Source organism: Barbatula barbatula (assembly GCF_947034865.1).
Source record: "Barbatula barbatula genome assembly, chromosome: 23".
NCBI lineage: Eukaryota > Metazoa > Chordata > Actinopteri > Cypriniformes > Nemacheilidae > Barbatula > Barbatula barbatula.
In genome coordinates, this window is record NC_136786.1 from 14182005 (window position 1) to 14204792 (window position 22788).

General features: G+C 40.4%; 1 protein-coding gene across 1 annotated transcript; it reads right to left on the reverse strand.

The window, feature by feature from the left end:
• Positions 1 to 215: 215 nt before the first annotated feature.
• boc (BOC cell adhesion associated, oncogene regulated) lies at positions 216 to 22068 on the reverse strand. Its single transcript, XM_079447658.1, has 19 exons — positions 21168 to 22068; positions 12677 to 12801; positions 11980 to 12261; positions 8637 to 8783; positions 7523 to 7666; positions 7144 to 7437; positions 6219 to 6491; positions 5244 to 5503; positions 4797 to 4962; positions 4509 to 4562; positions 3993 to 4202; positions 3618 to 3796; positions 3411 to 3510; positions 3144 to 3266; positions 2861 to 3043; positions 2462 to 2667; positions 2208 to 2296; positions 1784 to 1935; positions 216 to 1582 (listed from the first exon to the last, which is right to left on the reverse strand). The coding sequence occupies exons 2-19, from the start codon at positions 12783 to 12785 to the stop codon at positions 1449 to 1451; spliced, it is 3105 nt and encodes a 1034-aa protein (XP_079303784.1). The 5' UTR covers positions 12786 to 12801; positions 21168 to 22068; the 3' UTR covers positions 216 to 1448.
• Positions 22069 to 22788: the final 720 nt, after the last annotated feature.

The window sequence follows — 22788 nt, forward strand, 5'->3', positions numbered from 1 at the left end:
TTATTCTGCAGAACACAAAAGGAAATTTGAAGAAAGTTGAGAACTACTAAACAGCAGCGGAACCGATTCACTTATATTCTATGGCAGCAAAACCAATGCAAGTGAACGAGTACTGCTGTTGTTCGGTTAGCAGTATTCTTAAAATATTTTTTGTGTTCTGCAGAATTTTTAAATTGAAAATGACAAGGTGAATAAACACCAGAATTTTCATTTTTGGGGTGAAGGATCATTTTATATACAAGATCAAAGTAATTTAGGTAAATGTCATGTAAAAATATTGCAGTCCAGTTATTTCCCAGAAATATGTTGTATTAACAATACAAAGTGTGTACATCTACACTATCCATGCTTTGGAACTCAAATATTAACCAATACATTATTCTTGCACTTGGATTTTCAAAAACAAACAATGAAATTGACAGCAGGAAATATGTGTTTCTTTAGCTTTATTTACAAGCAATACTGCTCAATCAATGTAACCAAAGCAGCTACACTTCTAGAATATGTAGGAGTTGATCATTTCCTTCATGTATTCATAACAGTGGGAGGAAGCTAATACTGATGCAGGATATTTGGAGGTCTCCAAAAGAAAATCCATCAGGGAGTGTAAACTATACAAGCAGACCACAAACCAGTCTGAAACAGAAATCAGGATATTGTAGGCGTGTCGATTTTTTAAATGTTCACATTCAGGCTTATAAAAAAATGAATACCTACAATATATGGTCTTCTCATAGGCAATATTACTACACACACAGAATGCATATACTTTGCATATACTCGTTATCTTTGTTAATTGTGAAAATATATAATTCTTAGTAATATATACAAGCTGTAAAAACACTGATTGAGAATTACACCACGCATAAAGCCTTATTTTAAACTGAAGAAACCCTTTGCAGAAGCAGTTAAAAATGATGTGGTCTTGAGTAACCTCATAATAGCATCTACAAGCCATAAAACATCTGGATATACAATGCATAAAATACATATGCAAATAAGGTGTATACATTCTACAAAACGTAGCGGCAAAGTGTTTTTGAACAGTCATCCGTCACAAAGCTTGGCACATAACAACATACTGACTTATTACAACACTCTTTTTCCACTAGTTGTATTTCAACATTAGCTAATCTTGCCAATGGGAAATCTGAAGCTTATTACTGTGATACAGTATGTTCAACAGATAAAACTGCATTGCATCAAGGTGTCAGGTTGTTCCCATCTCACCTAAGGATCATTTTTACAGCACGGTAAAAAAATGTTTTCGAATGTCCTGATGGTGACCGACAAATATACCAAAAATATGTGTTACATCTGAAATAAACAACCTTTATATACACAGTCAAAAAACTATACTATGTACAAAGGCATAAATATATAAATATAACATCTGTTATACAAAAATAAATAGCTTTTCTCTCTTTTTTGTTTTTTAAAGTCTTGTTTTATCCATCTTTTGGATCATGTGTCCCTGGTTCTTCAAGCTGTCTCAAGTTGGGAGTTGTGTTCACTTCCTGTCGCTGAGCATTTTGAAGGAACCCGTTTATGCCTGTATCAGCTGTTGTGAACAGGGCCAAATCTGTGGAGATAGAAAAAGGTTCATATTTAAACACCTTGTACGTCTACCTGGTATTTCACATATACAGAAAACTAATTTCTGCGTTGTACTACTGAACATTCCAGCACAGTGAATCCCCCAAATGCTGGAGCTACATAACCATAATGTTTTGACATTGCAACTATAAACAACACCCATGAATACCAATGGATCAACCCACACCTGCAGGCATCTCCCCTTCCATGTAAACTGCTTCAGTCAGGAAGTGATTGTCCTGAATGGAGTCAGGATTGTCTGTAGAGTCACATGAGCTGATGACCTGCGATGGGGAGTCACTTGGCTGACAGCATCCATCCTCAGGACAGCAAGGTACCCTATAAACAGCAGACATGATTTATGAGTCCAAAGATCTGTTCCTAGTATTTCTAACAAATATATAAGAACTGAAATAGAGCAACTAACTTAAACTCAATATGAAACAGCATTTATAACTGAATTAAATTCTCATGCAATAACTGGCTGAGAAGGTAGTAAATGCACTAATTCACTATATCCAAAAGATCATTAAGAATGTTCAATGCTCAAATATTAACAGTCCCTGGGTAAACGTCCACATATTTATAAGTCACTTAACATGAATTCTTACCCATTAGAGTAATTGTGGTTATGTGGTTGCGCTTCAGACTGTTTCGGAGGCAACAAAGCATCACTCTCATACTCAAAGATGGCACCCTCCTACATGAGAGACAAAGGTTTGATAAATGTCAATAAAAAAGAATATTCTTGATAGTTTTGTTGCTGTAATACAGAATATAATACAAGGGGGTTACTGTTGAATAACTACAGTCATTTACACAAAATGGAAAGTCCAATTCAAACTGTCCATTCTCTTAAAATTACCTGGTTTTCTCTGGGGAGACGTTGCGAAGTGTGTTTCCCATTTGGGATATATTCTCCTTTAGGAGGATAGACAGTGTGTGCAGGTGCCAGGTGGGCGTCTACAGGACTTGGCCGACCAAGAGCCAGTCCTTGCAGGGGCACCATGGTGTACTGACATGGAGAAACCGTGGCTGCCAAAGCTGGAAAGCGCATATCTAGGGTTTGTTCTGCAAACAGGAACATTTTTTAAATTAAAAGTGTCCAAGGATCCTTGTGGTGCTAAACATGTCTTTGGTGGGTACGATTTGTGGAAAAGAGGCATGTCTAATGTGCCAAAAACTGGCAACAATTCTGGAAACAGCTAACATTACTTTAAATAAGACCTTCGACTGGTTAACATGTTTCTGTTGTTAAACTCACTTTGTTTGGCCCAAACTCTCCACAAACAGATTGGGATGAAAGCCACGATGATGAAAACAAATGCTCCCAGTACCACACCCACAATCAGGTAAGGCAGATCACCAGGCCGTGGCACAGGGTTTCCAGGATGGTCCGGTCTGGAGGAGGATGTTTCAGGAGGTGTGGTTCTCTGGTGAGGGCGTGCTGAAAGTACATACAGACGTTTTCAATTAATATCCACTCCATTCGATTCTTGAGTGTAGGAAGTGGTTTGTAAACAGAATAATAGATAAAGCAAACAAACCTTTAGTTTCTAAGATGACTACATTGCCAAACTCGCTCTCGCCTCCTTCATTAAAACACTGCATTTTAATGTCGTAGGCCGTCTCAGGCTGTAGGTCTGTTATGGAGTGCCAATATCGGTCACCTAAAAAAAACACACCACAGCAATACTTAAAAAATTTCTTTAAATGCAAACCGCAAATCATAGGACTACCATGTGAATCAAAATCGCAAATATATCACAGATAATGAGTCAAAATTAACTAATACATTTTGATATTTGTTTTACCTTCAACCACATCCTTTTGGTAGTCACTATCATTGTCGCTATCGGTGGGTCGATAGTAGATGTAGAAGCCATATATGGGAGTGTTATTGACAGCTGTGTACTGTAAAGAGAACAAAATAAAACACTCATTCAAACCCAAAACGAAGTTATTATGAATTTGACTGTATAAAAGGTGCCAGAAATAAAAAGATAATGACAAGCACTTACAGTCCACTTGAGAATGATTGTGGTCTCATTGATGGCTTCATTATATGTGATGTAGGGTCCGTCGATGGGTCGTCGGTTTGGTGGGCCGCTGCCCATCACGGTGTATGCTTTAGAGGGAGCACTAGGTGGACTCGCTCCCAACACATTAACAGCCAAAACTCTGAACTTGTATGATGTTCCTGCAACGCAATGATAAGACAAGGAATGAGTCAAAACTTTCTTTAAAAAAAAAGTTTTCTTCCACAGGAAACAAACATGAAAGTCAATATTATTTGGTTGCCAGCAATCTTCATTATATCATCTTGTTATTGATAAATGAATAAAATCAAACAGGTTTGGACAACTACAAAGCTGATATTACCATATAAGACTCACCTTTCTCCAACCCTGTGATCTCGACTGACAGGCGAGAGGGTGGAATATTAAGCACAGCCACTTCCCAGTCTCCGCCCCCTTTACGCAATTTCTTGTTCTCCACGCGGAACGACTGGATGGGGAAGCCACGGTTCCCGCGGGGGATCCACGTCACGTAAGCTGAGGTTTCTGACGCCATGGAGACAGTGGGCCTGTCTGGAGCTTCGGGGGCTGCAAAGAAAACACAAGACCTTAATAAAATATAGTTTCAATAAAATTAAGCGAGTTGTGGGAGTGTGTATGCATGCAAAATAGACACACACACACACAAACGTACGAGTAAAGCAACACATTACTTTTCGTCATAAATCAAGGATGAGTTTACAATAAGTTATCAAGAAAACAGTCATATTAGTATAATTCCCTAACAAACCTGTGTATGTCTCATACACAAAGCATCTCTAACAAAGACTGAAGTACAAAAGTACCACAGTAAACCTACAGTATTATTATTAAAGGGACAAAATGTATACTCACGTGAAAGCCGTGGTGGCACCACTGGTGTTTTTGGAGCCCCTATAACTCTTCTCCCTGCCGAAAAAGAAAGGAGCCCTCTTTATTTACTTTCATTACTCATTTATCTAAAACAGAACCTGAGCATTCAAGTGATTTATTACACTGCTCTCTGGAACATGCAACTTTAATTGGTCAATCGAGACATTCTGCGCTCCGTTTATTTATTTGGGGAGCCATTACGAACAGTACCCTTATGCATTAGGATTTGTGAGGATAGAGTAATCTCGAAGCAGCTGTGTGTCTGCGTACCTTTGCCTGTTCTGAAAGTCATCATGGCGGGCTGCCCAAACCCGGCACAGTTCCTAGCGGTCATCTCCACTTCGTAGAGGCTGACGGGCTGCAGTTTGGTCAGAGTCAGCTTGTGCTGGGAACCCAGGATGCTGCTGGTAATCCAATCACTAGGAGAGTCTCCAGCCTATGACAGGAAGTACAGAAAACGCACACCAATAAATAAAAGCTTTTGCATTACATACTGCAAGAATAAACTATACTTTACATTTTCTAAAGAAAAGCAGACTTACATTTTCTGGGTGGTTGCTATGACATTGTTATGCGGTTGATAAGGTTTTTATTGCATTTAAGGGTACTCTGTGAGGTTACTAGGGTGATTCTATATAGCGCCGAGTGGTTGCTAGGTGATCATTGGCTATATGGGCCAAGTAAAAAGGAGACATTTGGAAAATAGCGGTGCTGTACCTTTCTGTACTTGATGACATACTCCAGCATAGGTACTCCTCCGTCATGCCGTGGTTTCCAGGTAAGTTCATAGTAGTCTGCTTTTCCCGTGCGTGGCTGGCTCAGTATAATCGGAGCCTCGGGAGGCGAGACTCTGATCTCAGAGCAGTCGAGAGGCAGCATTGCGCTGGTGGCCACAGGCTTCACGGGCGGCTGCTCTCGCAACACCTTGTCTGGGCTCATTGGCCGAATCATGGGTATCTTTCCGGATCGTGAGGGCACTAAAACACAGGATGATAAAATCAACAGTTGAATAAAAGACATAATGCTGTTTATTTAAATATATTAAATACAGCATCAATACCCTTCTTAAACCTTGTATGTCCGAATTGGTTGGTTTTAATACTTTTTATTGGTTAGATATTTGCAAAACTCAGTTACAAACATTAAGGGTGACTTACAATAATGATTTATGGCAAAACAAAGATTACGAAATATGCAAATACAAGGTGTCTAACGGACTACGGTGATATGAAAAATGGACAAAACACAGCATGTATCCTATGTGTAAATTATGTTAAAATGATTTGAATAGCCTTAAAATTTTATTTTTATTTTATTTATAAATACATTTTTAATAAACTCTGTAAAATGTTGCAAATAATATGATTGGCCTATTGGAGTTAAGGCGGGGCTTATAAAATTAAGTCAAACTAATAGGAAAACACCAATATATCATACAACGGGCTACAGACCACTACGGAAAATGTAAACACTGGTCCAACGGTTTTTAACACTGCACCAATGTTTGAACAGAATGCACCAATGTTTGAACAGAATATAACCAAAAGAACATTTATGACCGAATCAAAATGATAAACAAATGTTTTTACGATTTATTTATATCCGGACGAAATTTTTTTTTATGAAAAAGGTAAACCATTAGTGCTACATCCTGCAAAGTGGTCTATAAATACAGGCTACACAGTAACATACCTGTCGGGACAGTAAGGAGTCTCGTGGCAGCTTGAGAACTGCCCACGCCGTTCTCCGCCATGCACTGGTACACACCATCATCCTGCTGCCCGACGTTTAGCACGCGCAACACCTGCGGTGAAATCCGATGCCTTGGGGACGGATTCAGGGGCTGTGCGTTGTGTAGCCACACCACAGTGGCCGTTGGGTTGCCCCCCACCTGACAGCTGAAACGCACCGTGTCGCCCCACGCCGCGTCTTGTTGCTGCAGCTCGATGCGCACCTGCGGGGGCTCTGAGAAAACAAATGGAATCTCAGATGAGTGCATGCGAAAACATTGGGTTGCGTGGGTTTCTGCGTGTCTTTCAAGCAAGGGCGGGCGATGTGCGGGCTGAATGGCATAAATCAACATAAGTGTCGACGGAGTGCATCTCCACAAGGGCTGTTTGTGAAGACATGCTGCCTGAGAGGAGTTTGGGAGCAAGTGGATTTTTTTCTCTCCCACACTTGATGGTTGGCTGCTAGTGAATCAACTCAAGCTCATTAGAGCGGCTTAATTAATCACAGCTGCAGACCTCCAAAAACAACCTCATCGGTGTCTCCGAAACTCGATCCGGCGCGTACGCTTTCGGTTTAGATAAATGTACTGTGGGCTCCTTTTGGATGCTTATTACAAGCATAATGTGCTCCAAGCCCTCCGGAGCCGATGCATGGTTATTATCTCAAACACAACCTTTAAATGAGTGGAAATTGAAATGTTGCCAGCACACGCATACCACTCCTACAGCAGGGGCCCTCAAACTCATATTGCCTGAGGGCTACCCCCCGTGTTTTCAATTGGGGGCCAATTTACCAGTCACGACATATGTTTTTACAAGAGCAAACTTTACATTATGGGTGCACCGACGCATAAATAACACACCACGTTTACTGCAAACATACTCACCGAACACCTGCACGTCGTACAGGACGGTAGCGGAATTTGCAGACCCAATGCCGTTGTCGGCGTGACATACGTATCTGCCCGAATCGCTCTCGCTCGCCGCGTCAATCAGCAGGTTGCTAAGCAGGAAGCGGGTGTTGTTGTGATTTCGCAAGTCCAGGCCGTCTTTAGCCCACGTGACCTGGGGAGTGGGAATGCCGCTGGCCACACACTCCAGCACGAGGCGCTGGCCTTTGTTCACCATTATGGACCGAGATGCCGGCGGATAGATGATGCGTGCAGCTTCGGATGTTGAACCTGGAGAGGTTCAAACAAAGTGAGTGCTACACTACCGACACACTGAGAATGTGTTTGTGTGCATTTGTATGTTTTGTATACGTACGTCGTATGCGTAGGCGGTCTGTAGAGGTGGAGGTTTTTACTTCCTGGGTGACAGGGTTGTAGGCGGCACATTTATAAGGACCCTCGTCGTCTCGTGTAGCATTGGCTATCTGAAGGTTTCCAGACGGCATGATGAGGTAATTTCCTATGACAACATCAGAGAAACAGTGTTATATTAGAAGCACGATAACGGACTATTTGAATATTAGGTTTTTCTACAGAATCTACAAAAGACTGCTTAGGTTTAATACAATTTCTATCAAGAGAATCGTAGCATAAAACTATTGAGTAAATCCCAGTTTATATCTTCAGCTGTAATTTTGCTGCTTCGTGTGATGCGTTAATAATGTTATTTCGCTTGGTAGAGGTGGTTCTGTCAAGAGCATTTTACAGATTCACAGTTTATTTCTGTTATCATTGCGTGACTCGAGTTACCCGAACAATTATTTGCAACCCAGTTATTAGCTTCCATCCAAGGTGTGATCATAATTACACTGATCATTTAAACAGTGCAAAAGGTTGCAACAAAAGACAAACGTGCGAAAACACTACTCCTTGTTGAGTGGACAAGACCAGACAGCGCTGAAGACCTGACTCTCAACAAGACAAGAGCCATCAAACACCACATACCAGAATCAGCTAGTGTGCTTTTTAAAATGACAGAAAAAGTATTTAAATGTGATGGCTTGTAAGGAGATACAATGGCGGTGGTGCTTAGGTTTCAGCAATAAATCTAGAAGTAAAGCCAAGAAAAATTCTGCTTGGCCGACACTTTGCGAGCGTGTGGTCCTGTTGTGCATACTTGTGTTCTTACATTACTGTGGCGCCAGCTAACCTCACTACTCAAGGGGGCGATAGAGTTACCTTCAAATGCCTGTGCCATTAAATCAAATGTGCTGTTATTCAGCTTGTGAGCTATTAACAAGTTTATAAGATCTCATTTGCATGATTCTCTGCAAACTGTTGCTCTGCCACTCAAGACTAAACAAAAAAAACTAACAATAGATTATAAACTTAATTTATTATTGATACTGATTATAGTATCTTTCTGGATGGAAATATGCGAGAAAACCCCAAGTAGAGGAATAAATGGACCTAGTTTAAAATGTAAGTACCTTTAGATGTCTCCAGCCATTCCTGTTTGACACTATAGCGGACTTGAGCTTTAGGTTGACTCTCAGGTAGATGGCACTCGATGACTGCTGTGTTCCCTTCATCCACCTCAATCTCCTGCTGGTCATCTGGTTCAAAATCTCGCAGCTCTGCATTCAAACACACAAGAAAACGTGAACAATTGCACAAAGAAAAATGCAGTTTCTCAAACACACAGCTTTGAAGTCTTGAGCAGCCAACTCGTCCTTTTTAACATGAAATACTTTTAAAATCAAAAACGCATCTCAAACTTTGACCCATTTTTGCAAAGTCTGACATTTATAAAGCCTCTTTGTATTCCATTCGGGAAAGCTGAGAAGCTTTGGTGTGCGTCTGTGCTTAGGACATCTACTGGGATATCAAATGGGCAGACACCCAATAGCTCTGACAAACGGAGACACAAAGTCTGGCTTTCTAGAGCCCAAGACAGTCCGGGCTAAAATGAGGTCAAAGGCCAAAGGTGACCTGTTCTCTTGAGTTTCGAGGAAGAAAAAGCAGTTTGGCTAGCAACTATTGAGAATAACTCCTCTTACGCATGTCTTCCTATGCGTGTCATTCTGTGAAGGAAAAGATTTTCCAGAGGAGAAAAATTGCCCAGCGTTGTCCTGAAAACCCCCTGAATTTAATCAAATATCTCCCCGACTGCTCATTTCTCCCGTAACAAATCAAAACGTTTTATTGTTCTCTAGAGTTCGGTTATATTGCTTGGCATCAGTAAAGTCGAAGTTATGCACAACAGGAAAAACTGTGCCAAAATATCTGGGAGGAAAAGATTTAAACAGTTCCTCGTAAATTCTTTCGGGAACCAAAAACGCATTTATGGATGAAATGAGAGAAAAATGTAAATAATCAGAATCTGATTAGTGAATTATGTATAACGATAAAATGATAAAAATGTTGAATAACATTTTTAACTCAGGCAAGCCTTAAAAAAGATACAAAGCTGAAAGAAGAGAGGTTTTGGGGGGGGAAACCCAGCGTGACAACCCATTTGCTAAATCAATCAGGGTCTTTTTACAGCCCATCCCTGCCAGCATGCTCTCCTAAATTCCTCAGTGTACACCTTTAACCCCTCCTTTGACTCTCCCTTCATCTCCCGGTCCTCAAAGCATTGACCCCCTCATGAGTGCCTCAGGTGTATGAGGGGTAATAAGGGAGACAACACAAGAGTAAATGCTGTTGAATGATTGTTTTACATTATGTATAGTGTATATTATTTTGCATATTTCATATGAACCACAATTTCATGGTAAAAGCTACGCAAACAAAGCTTCAATACTTTTGCATTGATGATTTGGCAATATCGTGTGCAACAGTACAATAATAAGTATTCGTACAAAAAGGAAGTGCTCTATGTCTATTTTTTTACTCTTTGTTTCACACAGAGAGAGAAAGAGAGAGAGAAGGGGAGAGAGGAAAACAGTGGCTGAGTATGACAAACCACACAGATAAATTGTGAAATTAATGTTTATATGCTTCCATTATGTTTGTATGTGTGTTTGTGTGTGAGGAAGTGGGCTTTTTTTGTGTATGTGCGCGGTACATTCAAGGTCTCCTGGAGAGCAGGGAATGCTGGGAGTCGAACAGGATTAATAGTATTTATAAAATACATCAGCCACGTTTCCAACTCCACTTGGCAATGCTTTCATATGTGCTGCACAGTTACTTAGCATTCATCATTTTTATGTCTAGAGTAGTGTAGTCTGTGTGTGTGTGTGTGTGTGTGTGTGTGTGTGTGTGTGTGTGTATGTGTCTTTTACAAATCTCAGATTGAGATGACACTGCAAATTGTGTGGAATCATCACTGTTGCTCAAACTGTGTGTAGTCTTAAAAGACGCTCAAGAAAAATAACTTTCCTCAGTGTGTATAACTTTGAATCAGAGTTTATTGAAAATTTGATAAGCTATGTATTAAAAACATATGTGAGCTGCGTTTATATGCGAGCGAGAGAGAGAGACAGAGAGAGAGAGAGAGAGGGAGAGAGAGACGAAGAGCGCAGAAGGAATGTTTCTTGGCTTGAAAGTAGGGGAGTCTCACTTGTCTGCTGAGGAATTCGAGGAGAGTTTGAAATAATGCTCAAGCGGGCAGCAGCTTTCCCAGTGGGAGACACTTAAGACAGAATTCCAACAGAGACAGATAGCCAAGTGCTTTCACAGAGCAAAAACAAATGGGCAGAGCTTTGAAATACAGATACACGAGAAAAAGTCATGCCTGCGATCGCGCACGCAGCGTCCTCCCCAAGGAGCCGGGTCTATGGGAGGAGGTCTTTATTAAATTAAAGAAAGGGGCCAATAAGGGATCATCAGGAGATGAGGGCCCCTGCTAAGAACTCGCATCTGCGCGCCCCTAGCCGCCCTCCACTCCTGATTCATAGGCCTTATCAATTACATCTCACACGTGTGTGCCCCACAGCACTTCAGATAATGCACAAGTAGAAGAAAAGAGAAAAAAAAACAGAAGGAGAGGCAAAAGAGGTTAGCAAAAACAAATGATCTTTGAGAGGAGTGAAATGCAATCCACCATAAAATGTCGGGAGCAGAAACACAGAGAGTTTGAGAGAAGGGTGATGTAAAGCGTGCCTGCTCCGCGGAGCAAAAGATGGTGTCAAGAATCTCGTGTCGCGTCTCATCTTGACAGAAGATCCTGTCTCGACTGGCCCCGCCGAACCAATGCTGCTCACAATATCCCACAAAAACGCATGCAGTCTCGGCACATTTTCATATATAGTGGCGATAAGATCAAATCTTGACTTTAAAGCACAATTTTAACTCGCAAATAACGTTTTAATAACGCTTTTAGCCCAAACTGATATGCGATAATACAACTTGAATACATCTGAGAAAATAAAACCATGTGCCCTTTGGTCAAACGTTTGGTGCCCATTGTATAAACACACACACACAAATGTGCACTCATGTTCATGGACTCAAATGGCTCCTTATTATGCAAATATATTCTTACTAAATTGAGTTTCTTACTTTCCTTCTTTTTCCGTTCCCTTAAATTCAAGAGGAAAGCACTGGAGAACAGGGAGGAGGCCCTTTGCTACTGGGGCCCGTGGTTCAGCCACACATACAGGCACAGACATTATGGTGGGTCACGTTACACACCCCTTCCCGTGCTCCAATGCTGACTAACTTGGGGTAAACACGCACACCAGTGCTGCTCATGCCTGGCACACAACCATAATACACAACCACACACGTCCTATAAAGACAGCTCAAATTTTCTGTACAACAAATCTGTATGTATATGAGTGTATGTTACTACAGCGTCGGGGTTTGAGAGCATTTGTGACAACTCACTAGCAGCGGTAACATTGGCCGGCACACTTGCACTAGATCCAACGCTGGTGGTGGCCACACACTGGTATCTGCCCACGGTGAGATTTGAAAGGGAAGGGATGTACAGCGAGCCAGGCTGCACCAGCACTCCAAGCTCCTCGTCGCCCCCAGCTGGCAGCTCTTGACCGTTCAGACGCCAGGTTATGTTGACATGGTCGGGCAGGGCACTGCAGCGCAGGGTCACACTGCCTCCCAGTTTTTGTACCACAGAGAAAGGCTCTTCTGTGAAGACCGGGACGTCTTCTAAAAACAGAAAGTGTAAAGCAAGATAAATTAAAATATATCAATTATGAAAAACAAACTACTAGATTTCGTTGTGATGTCCAAATTAACTGTAGTTTTTAAATGATTAAATACTGTGTTGGCAAAGTTGACAAGCGCTTTTGACTACTTTTTAAGGGTTAAATTTTCCCAAAGTGCCCAGTGACAAACAAAGGATGACAATAATGATTTATGACAAAAACTAAAAATAACAAAATACAGAGATACAAGGTCTTAAAAGGACAGCAGCGACTTGGTACAGTGTACAGCAAGTATTGCTATAAATTTATGTTACATATACATTTATCTTGGTGAGTATGGACCAACAGCGATGTCCCCATAGTAAGCTGGACTAGTTTTACATTACTTTTATTTAAAGAAAACAACAGAAGCATACCTTTAAGTGCAAAACTACCCTGCAGGCAGCACAGCAGTGCACTCAGGGCACAGACAATTTGAATCTTCCGCTTTCTTTCCCAGGGAATCCAATCCAATATCCCCGACATCTTCCATACACTACTCCTGCGGGAAAAGAGAGAACAAAAAACGTTAATACCTTAAAAAAAAAGTGTTTAGCACGACAAATAAATCAGCCATGAAACTATATGTCACTATGAACAAAATATGCTGTTTTTCCAGCAGTCGAGGTTTAGCACCTCAAGTCCTTTGCAGCATCATGCACATAAAAAAGGATTTTTATTTTCCATAATTTAGTTTGCTACATTTTTTTTCTTAAAATTTCCACAGCGGTGGACAATAAAGTTTAAACGAACAAAACTTTATTTAACTCTACAACAAAAATACATAATTAGTTCAAGTTTAAGATAAAGTATGTTTTTTCATTATTATTTAAGGCACGTGTCTGACTTAAAACTATATGATTAAAATCTCAATAATAGTTTTAAGTCCAGTACACGGGATAATTCAAAGTGAAAACAACCATTACATACAGTGTCTGCTAAGTGCATCACCTAACACAAACTGAAACACATCCGTTTGCACCCACATCAATCAGCCATGTGCTGTTGAAGCGGGTGCCCGGATAAAAACACTAGAAACCTGAACCTCTGCCAGCCAGGTGTAACTGATACAGGCACGGGTTCAAAAGAAAAAAAAGTCTCAGAACAAAAAACAATAGGGTGGTGAATATTGAGCTGTGCAATGTGATCTTTATGAAGACATTAAAAGAAACGGAGAGAGAGAGTAAGAGAGCGAGAGATGGTAAGTGTATGAACAGTTAATGCAGGAAGGGGAACATTTCTCTCTCCCTCGGCTCTCACTGCCAAGTTTCCTGAATTCTTTCCTGTCAGGTTAAACTAACAACTTCCCGTCAGGAGGAGGAGGGTGGTCCACTGCTCCCAGACTGCAAATCTCTCTCTCTCTCTCTCTCTCTCTCTCTCTCTCTCTCTCTAACACACACACACACACACACACACCAATTGAACGTAATGATTAATGAAGCCTTACAGAAAGATTGAGAATTCAAACATGGGAGGGAACCACAGGACAGAACTCACAAAATATGCAAAATAAAAGACTGTGAAAGTTTACATCTTGGGACTTGAACTTGTTTTCCTGGAGTTGGAAGGTACATAGCCATTAGCTATTAGCCAAACTCTGCTGACGGAATAGAATGTGTGCCATTTACAGATTTTGGGGTTGGCCCTAAATAAATGTTTTTCCGTTCCAACAACAGAAATAAACAAGTCGTGCGGTCTGTATGAAGCTGTGGAGAGATGTTATTTAGTCTGGAATGGGCAGAAAATGTCGGTAATGAAGTCATCTCTTCTATTTACCAGCGTGCTAAAACCAAGATCGATTTCTTTGCTTCGTACAAACGCAGCATTTTTTTTTTTTTCGTATGTGAAATACAAACGGTGTAATGTTAATTCCAGACACACTGAGGTGGCTAATTACACCTAGCGAAGCACACAACAGCTTTTTTAACCAGACTAATAGAAGACTAAAAAGAACACTGCTTTGTCATTTGTTCACCCTTATGGCATTGTAAACCTGTATGATGTCAGAAAAAAACAACTTATTTTTGAAGAATTTGGTTAACCAAACAACATTGGACCCCATTGACTTTCACTGAACGGACACAAAACCACAGAGACATTTCTCAAAATATCTTCTTTTGTTTAAAAGAAAAAGTCCCATTCAAATTCTGATTTAAATTAGATGAATAAATAATGACTTCATTTTTGGGGGTTAACTATCCGTTTAATACTACTCATCACTGTTACTATTATTGCAAACAACAACCATGTCTTATTTCCACAAATCCCAAAAACAGTGATACAACAACTGTTATTAATAAACGCTGCTTCACAGTTATGATCACAGTTCATAGCATGTTCTTAATAGAAAAACAACCTTTTGGCTTTTAATCTGTAGACCATCAGCAAATGATAGTCAACTGTTGCCATTACTACAAATACAACTGCAGTTTCTAGTTCTGAACAATAGCAATATTACGTTATTAACACCCTGCAAAGCTGTGCTGTGTGTCGTGAGCAATCAACATAACAGCTGTCGGAATGCAAGTCGAAAAGTCTTTTGCTGTCAAGCCACCTGTCACAGGCATCAAAAGTCTGTGAACACACACACATGGTCTATCCGGCTCATTTCCTCACCTTTGAGACAAACACTTTCTAGATTACAACTAATGGAAGATTCTTTAGCACTGCAATTTATTTATTATGCACAACAAATAAATGTGAAGCGTTCATAAGTACCACAGGTAAAAAAAACATCCGCCTGTTATAGTATGTGACCCTTTAGAGATCATGGATCACATTGATCTAAGCATCTGGATGAGGGCCTACAAAGGCATGTGCGTTTTGACTCGTTTGCGGGAGAATGAGCGAAAGAGAGAGAGAGACAAAAAGCATAATGCCGAAGTGACTTCATAATGCCTCTTTGTGACTAAATGGACCCCTTTCTTCTAGGGCCACTCTGGTCACCATTGTCCTCTAGTGTGTGTGAAATTCATTTTGACAACCCTAGTAATGGGATAAAACTGGTTTTGGCTGCCTGCGGGCCTCCCTCGTACCGCTCACATTCCATCTGCTATCCGCACGGATGAGGAAGAGGCGATGAGGAGCGAGGGGAGGAGTTGGTGAGGTTTATCTCCTTACGACATCTTGAGTCGCTGAATATGTAATCGCTCCTCTTCCTTAACCCTATTTATGTCCTTTAACCCCCCACCCCGTCCACGATTCTCCAAACATCACAATACCCCCCTTTAGATAAACACATGCGGTGTCAAGTGTGAGGGGTGCCGGGTTCAACTGCCTGCGCGGGCCCACGGCCCACAGTGCCGCAGCACATATCTGCCTTGCGGGAGGCCCGTTGCTCTGGGCGACAGTAACAAGCAGAACGCATCTTAATAGAGTGGAGAGTCATTGTAAAGCAGTGAGCCGACACAGGGACAATAACCCCACGGAACGCTGTGAAAGGAGAGACGCTTCTCGGAAGGGCCAGAGGAAGAGCTGATGGGGGGCACCTCAATGGCCAAGTGAGCACTGGAGGTTTGGGTCGATTGGGGGGGGGGGGGGTTGTGGTTGGATAGCCTAGAGTGGTTAGGTATGTGGGGGGGATTCGCGGGTCTCGGGGTCCAAATTAGAGAGTGGCTGTCAATGGGTGAGTGACCAGGGTGAGGGAATTGAGATGGTGAATGCTTGAAGTTTGCTGGCCATTTGGTTCAAGAAGCCAAAATACAGTTCAGATGAAGAATTTTAATGACAGAGGAATTAAAATAACTTTCACATGGCTTTCCGTCTGTGTACTTCTAATGTTAGTGTTGGGTGATTTAAAACAGGTGAATCTAAATATTTTTTTGCCATTTGGTAATATACGTTTCAAAGGAAACATCATTTTAACAGAGAAACAATAGATGCAAAGTAGATTCAAAATGCAAAAAAGTCCAAAACCTAATAGTAATAATAAATTGCTGTAAGAAATATAATAATAATAATAATGTCCAAAACTTTCCAGTTTCACTTAAAAAAAATTACTATTAAAATTATTGCTTAAAGTGATAACTATCACTTCATAAAAATAGTGCAAGGAAAGGATGCCGTCACTATTTGGTTAACAACATTCTTTAAAGTATATTTTGTGTTCTGCAGAAGAAAGTCAGTCATACGGGTTTGAAATGACAAGAGGGCGAGTAAATGATGACAGAATATTAATTTCTGTAATAACTATCCCTCTTAGTTTATATGTTCGTTCACAAAATCCAACTTATAACTTATGTCATGAATTTTTAATATAACAGTCAACCCTAAAACTAGACAAACTTCACCTGCTACTATGATCCCACTCCACCTTCAGGCTCTTCTCCATCACTAAACTCTGGAACGTTCTCATGGCTCTCAGAAAAGATTAGCAGGTGTAGGCAAAGCTGAATCTTTTCTAGTTCTGCCAAGGCTCCCACAATGCACTGACATCAGTTTTTCCCATGCTGGAAAATTAAACATCAAAAGGGCCACTAACAAGCCAATACCCCCGCCATCTCCCTTCCCTTCAATGTATTAATGAGCAACATCCACCCCTGCCCAAAAAAACTGCAATAATGAGACCCACTCAGTGGATTAACAAGCGAACGATTGAGCCAAGACCAGAGGCTCTGATCAATTAACCGCACCAATATTTGCATAATTCATATAACAAGGCGGCGTTAACTAGCGCACGCTAATTATTGAGTTTGGGACGTTTAAGGTGGAGGGTCACATGACTGCATTCCTCCGTCTGGCCGTCCGATGGGAACTGTCAGTTAGGATTAGACTAACTATTTGTGTGTTGCTCCCCTCTAAGGCAGGTATAATGAGAGGTCCAGTTCCCCCAAAATCCATTGCAAAACTGCCTTATTAGGAAAATATTGTCATAAATGGGTAAATGGATTCAACGAGCTTAGATCATTAAACTATTTCTGTATTTGTAAGGTGTTTGTGAAGAGAAAAAAAACATCTTTTCATTTTAGTCGCAAAAAAATGCCTGACGTCTGTGAATATGTATTCTGGATTGAACAAAGCAAAAATGATTAATTATGGTCTCGAAAAAACGTCAAGACCCTAAAAATATGCTGCAATGTAACAAGATCACTTTTAGAACAACTTAAAACAAAGTAATAAATCAAAAGCAGCATTAAAACAAATTGAGGTCTTATCCTCTGAAATACAAAACGAATCTGACAAAACACATATACCCAAGTAATGTTCAGTAGAAATTAAAGACACAATATCAATATCCTAAATTGTCTTGTTAAACCACGTTAAACAAACACACGGAATCATGCTGAGCAATTGTTATATGGAGGGTTGGGGGCATTTACAGAGGACCTGGCCACTTTTCCATTAGAGTGAATGGAACCAATTATATATCTCAAGCAATTTCTCCACATTATTCGACAGGAACCTGTTGTTCCTTGACTGCCAAAAAGGAAATCACAATATGAAATAGTAATAAGACGTGCTAACTATAAACCGATGTAAAAGAACGTATAAACTGTTTATAAAGCACATGTGAAATAATTATCTTTTACCCAAAAGGCTGTTAAAAGCCTAGACACAACAAGCTCAAAACAAAAAGGACATTTAGGAGTATAATACTGTCTGAAATGTCTTTCAAACTGCTTTAGTAAAGTTCAAGTATGATGACTGGGTCTTTTAGGGCTATAGGTTTGGCTTTGGCACGGAAGCTCTTGTCATATATAAACACCTGCAACATCCATGACCGCACAGTTTGTAGACACATCAAAAGCAAAACAAACCACAAAATATACAAACCCGGCTAACTACAAAACAATACAGTAGTCCATGGCCTCTGGACATGTCATGGTGTCCTAAAGGCAACACTGATATCGGTCCTAAGCTATAATATTGTCTTATGTTACAATATAAACCGCCACGCGGAAAAAACATACATGTTTTAAGGTGTTGACAAGCAAAGTCCATCTTTTGCACAAAAACATTCTGACATTTATAAAGTATACTTTTAAATTCTATTGTTTCTTATGACATGACGAGTACATAATGGTTTATTTTTGGTTTATTTAACCTGTAAGTTTTCTAGTAATAATGTAATCCTGACATTGATGTTTCACTGATGTTTTGCAAACAACCCTTGAATAGAGAAATCTCAAAGTTCTTTATTGAAACGTAACACGGTGGTATACAATGTAACTTCTTAGACAATGAAGAGGACCTCTGTAGTGTGTACGTTTGCAGATGTGTGTGACTGTGACAGTGTGAGCTACAGCTCTCTGAAGGCGAGTTATCGAGTGTGTGTGAATGGTCTCTAAATGGTCTCTGAGAGTGTCTCCATTACTCTGCGCTTGTCAAATGGCTCTTAATCTTTGTACAAATATCTGCTTGACACACACTGAGCTGTTTGTCTGCAAACAGTCGCTGCTTACTAACCGAGGTCTGGAGTTTATCAATGATCTCACTCCCTTGCAACAGACAAATTTACACAAACAGCAACACGCCACTTTGTATGCATGTTTCCTTGATGTCAGAGACATCATGGTCAAACAAAAGGTTGACACAAGACTGTCATAACAATTAGCATAACAACAACTAGTGAAATGATGTGGTAATGCATTAGCGGTATATAAAACTGAACATTTTCAGAAGGAGATGTATTTAAAATCTTTAGCGTTAAAGTATCCATAACCAAATTTCTTACAAGATTTATCATTGTTTCCATTCCAGAATTAGCCGTATATTGTTGTTGAACGAGAGTAACTAAGTTGAAAATCCCCTGTACTTCTCTTAAAAAAAGAGAAAACTAGCCACCTGGATGTCCAGGTGTAATTACGCGCCTATTGAAACAGAAAATGGCCTGAAACAAAATAACTCCGGCCAGGTGCAGACCCAAGGGAGACTTTATACTTGTGAGGTAATTATTCCTCACTTCAGGCTAAAAATTGTCTCCTGACAGCTGCCATAATTTGAGCTCTGGATAATTCTGAGTAACCAGGCTTTTACATTTAGAAATGGCAGCCTGACAAGTCGTACATTCCACTATGAGAAGATAATCCTGATTGGAGAGCATCCCTGACACACACACTCACACACGCACAAACCCGCAGATTGTTTCCTCCAGGCTGTTATGGCTGCATGAACATACCCGCTGTAACAGACATGAACGTCAACCTGGAGGTACTTTTTATTGCCTCGTCTTTTCTTGCAAATTAACAGAAAAGTTACACCCTTTAACAAAACAATAACACTTTCCCAAAACGTATGCCGCACCAAGAAACCAATTCAACAAGACTAATCTTTTCTCATTTGGCAACGTGTAGCTTATTCTTGAAAAACAAAAGTCTATTTTCGCAAGGGGTAATAAAAACACGTTTTGAATGTTCATTAAGCGATTTGCTGTCTTTCACCACTAAAAACGAAAGCCTTCAAAAACATATGTCCCAACTTCTAGCCACTCTGATACCCGATGCGCTCATCTCACCCCTACAATATTGTGTTATCAAGCTTTCCAAATCCCCAGACAGGCCCCTCTGACTCTGTTATGGGATACCTGTTACACAAAAGAATGTGGAGCAGTGAGGACATGTCATCCAAAAATCTGTGCGTCCATCTGTGCAGGGCTAATAGGCCTTGCCAACATTATAACCAAATAAGGTCAGAGCACTATGAAAGCCAACAAGATAATCAGACTGGAATCAATTATGGAACCACTTTGATCCACCCGACCACCAATCATCTCGAGCAAAATACGAGCTACCACAGTTTTTCTTCAAATTGAATTCTTGGCAGTCGAGCGGAGCTATCTGGCTCACAAAAATCTATCTGATAGTTCAAAACAAAGGCCTTGGTTGGCAGTGTGACTAATCTTTAAAACAGGGATTTTAAGTTTAGGGTCCCAATTAAATTTATTGTCAAATTTGCTAAAATATTGAGACACTGACGGATCACATGAAATTGTTCAGAGAGGTTCACAACTTATCCATGTAAAGTCAGTTGATGTTTTTTAACTAAATACTTAATAATATTTGATACACAACAACATTAAAGTTTATAACATTGATAACATTGAGCATCACCAAATTGTACTGTGCTATCTTTTGACCTTATAAAGTAAAAGCAAACAGCAACCATGTTGTAGTAAAAAATAAAGACAGTTTTAAGGAAGCGCAACTGTCCTTTAACTATATCAACAGGTTTGATTTTGGTTTGTTTATATCCAACTATTATAGACTTATAAACTGTTTCCACATAGAATTGAATTGTTTACTAAGAAAGATGCAATGGTCAAACTATTAGAAGAATAGAACTGTGCTAATATGCGTTTTGTTTTGGTTTGTTTTGTTGTAAACTAGGTTTCAACATGGTAATGTCATCTACTAAAGCGGAATGAGTCCTGTAAAACTATGCCAAACATGTAGATTTAAATAGAGATGCTCCTCCATCTCCTAACAGTTTTACTGACGCTATATTTATGCTACATGCATACATCAAACAAGAAGTTCACACAAATATAGTTGTATTTATATTTTGATAAGCATTAACGAATGCACAGTTCTCCGGAGCGAAATCGCATTTTACGTAGAAACACGCATGTATAGTCTATACAAAATAAAAACAAACAATGTAGCATCTGCCACTATTATGCTGCAACAAGTATCTGATAAGAAAACGTCGAAACAAAATAGCCAGTAAGCTAACACCCGCATCAATTTTACAGGATTTAAAACTTTCAGTGATGCACAACATGCGAACATTTCTACAGACAGTGAAATACAAAAGTACAAATATGCAGCAAACACAAAATAAAGTGAAAAATAACTCGAGTTATGTTTCGGAATAGCATGGTGGGGTTCCTAAAAACAAGAGATGTTTTGGGGGAGGAGAGAGAAGACTTACCAAAAACGTGCAGTAGTCTGGAGTAGAATCCCACTATTTTTTCGGCTTCGACTTTTTCCACCAACCGTTTATTGCCGTTTAATCCAACCGAAATGCAAGTCCTCTGTTTCTTTTCTCTCTTTAACCGCAACTGTTCCTGTAATTTACTGCTACAGCAACACCGACATTTTCTTCGGCTCCCCAACTTCTTGCATTGAAAGGACGTTTTTGGATGACTGAGCCTTGGAACAATTCTCGCTTTTGGGAGGAACTTTTCGGGTCCTCCCACTTCCCAAGAAGGAGGAGGGATCTGAACAATGAAGATTCCTTCCCAAATCTACGCGCAGTTACGCTTGTCTGTCCCAAAGAAATGCTGTTTAAAATTTGAGTGCAACTTGCTTACACTGAGGTGTTTGCTTTACCTTGCGTGCGTAATTTGTGCGCAATGGTTCTTTTACGCAAATGTTAGCGAAGTTATGCGCGCACGGATGAGAAGCCCCATCCCCCTCATGTTGCCCTTTCTGTTCTCCCTGATTTGCTATGCGTTAGTCCCCAAAGAGTTTGCGGTGACCCCCGTCTATTGAATCGCACAGTCCCGCAGGCGCAGATGTGATGTGGAAACACTGCGTGCTCTCATTCTACGGGAACCACAGGAGAGAAGACTCCGGCACGATGTATTTTGTCAATAATCGACAATTTTGGCAGACATCATACCATTACAGACCTGTCCAGTGTTGAAATGACAAACAAAAGACCTCCCACCACTTACCAGAGCTGAAAGTTTACTATGGAAAGCTCTCAAATGTGTCCGTGTGTCACCTGTGGCGATGTGTGTGGTTGATCTTGTCTGGTTTTTGCATGCCATGTCAGAGCCACATGTTTGACTTTTTGGTTAGCTTGGCATATGAGCCGACGTTATAGCAGAGGATGAATTAGACTTCACTGCTTATTAGACGTGTGGGCATTCTGCCCATGTGGACACAGCTGCAGTTGACACACCAACAATCAGACCCTCTCCAATTTACACACACACTGAGCCGGCGTGCACACATGCTGTAATTGCACCAGTAATTAGTTACTTCAATACTGTTCATTGTTCTAGTCATGTCATCGGTCACTAGTGTGCAGGCGAGTCTTAACTATTGCCAGTAAAGTTTGAAGGCATTTCGTTATAAAGAACCTACTTGTCTCATGGTGCCAAAACACACAGGCATTCGGAAAACGCACTAGTTGAACACTTCAGATACTGACAGTGGAGTCTGATGTTTGTGATATCAAGCATTTTGAGCATTATGGAAATCGAAAGGTATAATTGAATATAGCATCACAGCAATCGCTACAGATTTTAAGATACACAATGACATGCATGGATAGTTACCCTGTCCTGCTAATATGGTGGTGCCATATGTAGAGCCTGATAATTAGTTTGCTGTTTATACACAAATAATTCCACAACTGAGAAGCAGCAATAATAAGGAATGACTGTGGCTTGTTTTTTGTGGTTTTTGTGAAGTTTATAGGTGCATCATGACGAATAGGGTTTGGCTCTCTGTGTTGGTAGTCCGTATGTTGCACTTCACTTTATGGCACGGTTGGCACGATTGCAGGATAAATATATGTGGGTGAATCTGTGGTCTGAGGT

Bases quoted from the DNA above. Each gene is read 5' to 3' on its own strand.
- boc (XM_079447658.1), bottom strand. From the start codon at position 12,785: ATGTCGGGGATATTGGATTGGATTCCCTGGGAAAGAAAGCGGAAGATT. The intron at 7,438-7,522 runs GTACGTATACAA...GAACCTCTCCAG, and splicing joins AGACCGCCTACGCATACGAC to GTTCAACATCCGAAGCTGCA. The intron at 3,267-3,410 runs GTAAAACAAATA...TGTTTTTTTTAG, and splicing joins CCAAAAGGATGTGGTTGAAG to GTGACCGATATTGGCACTCC.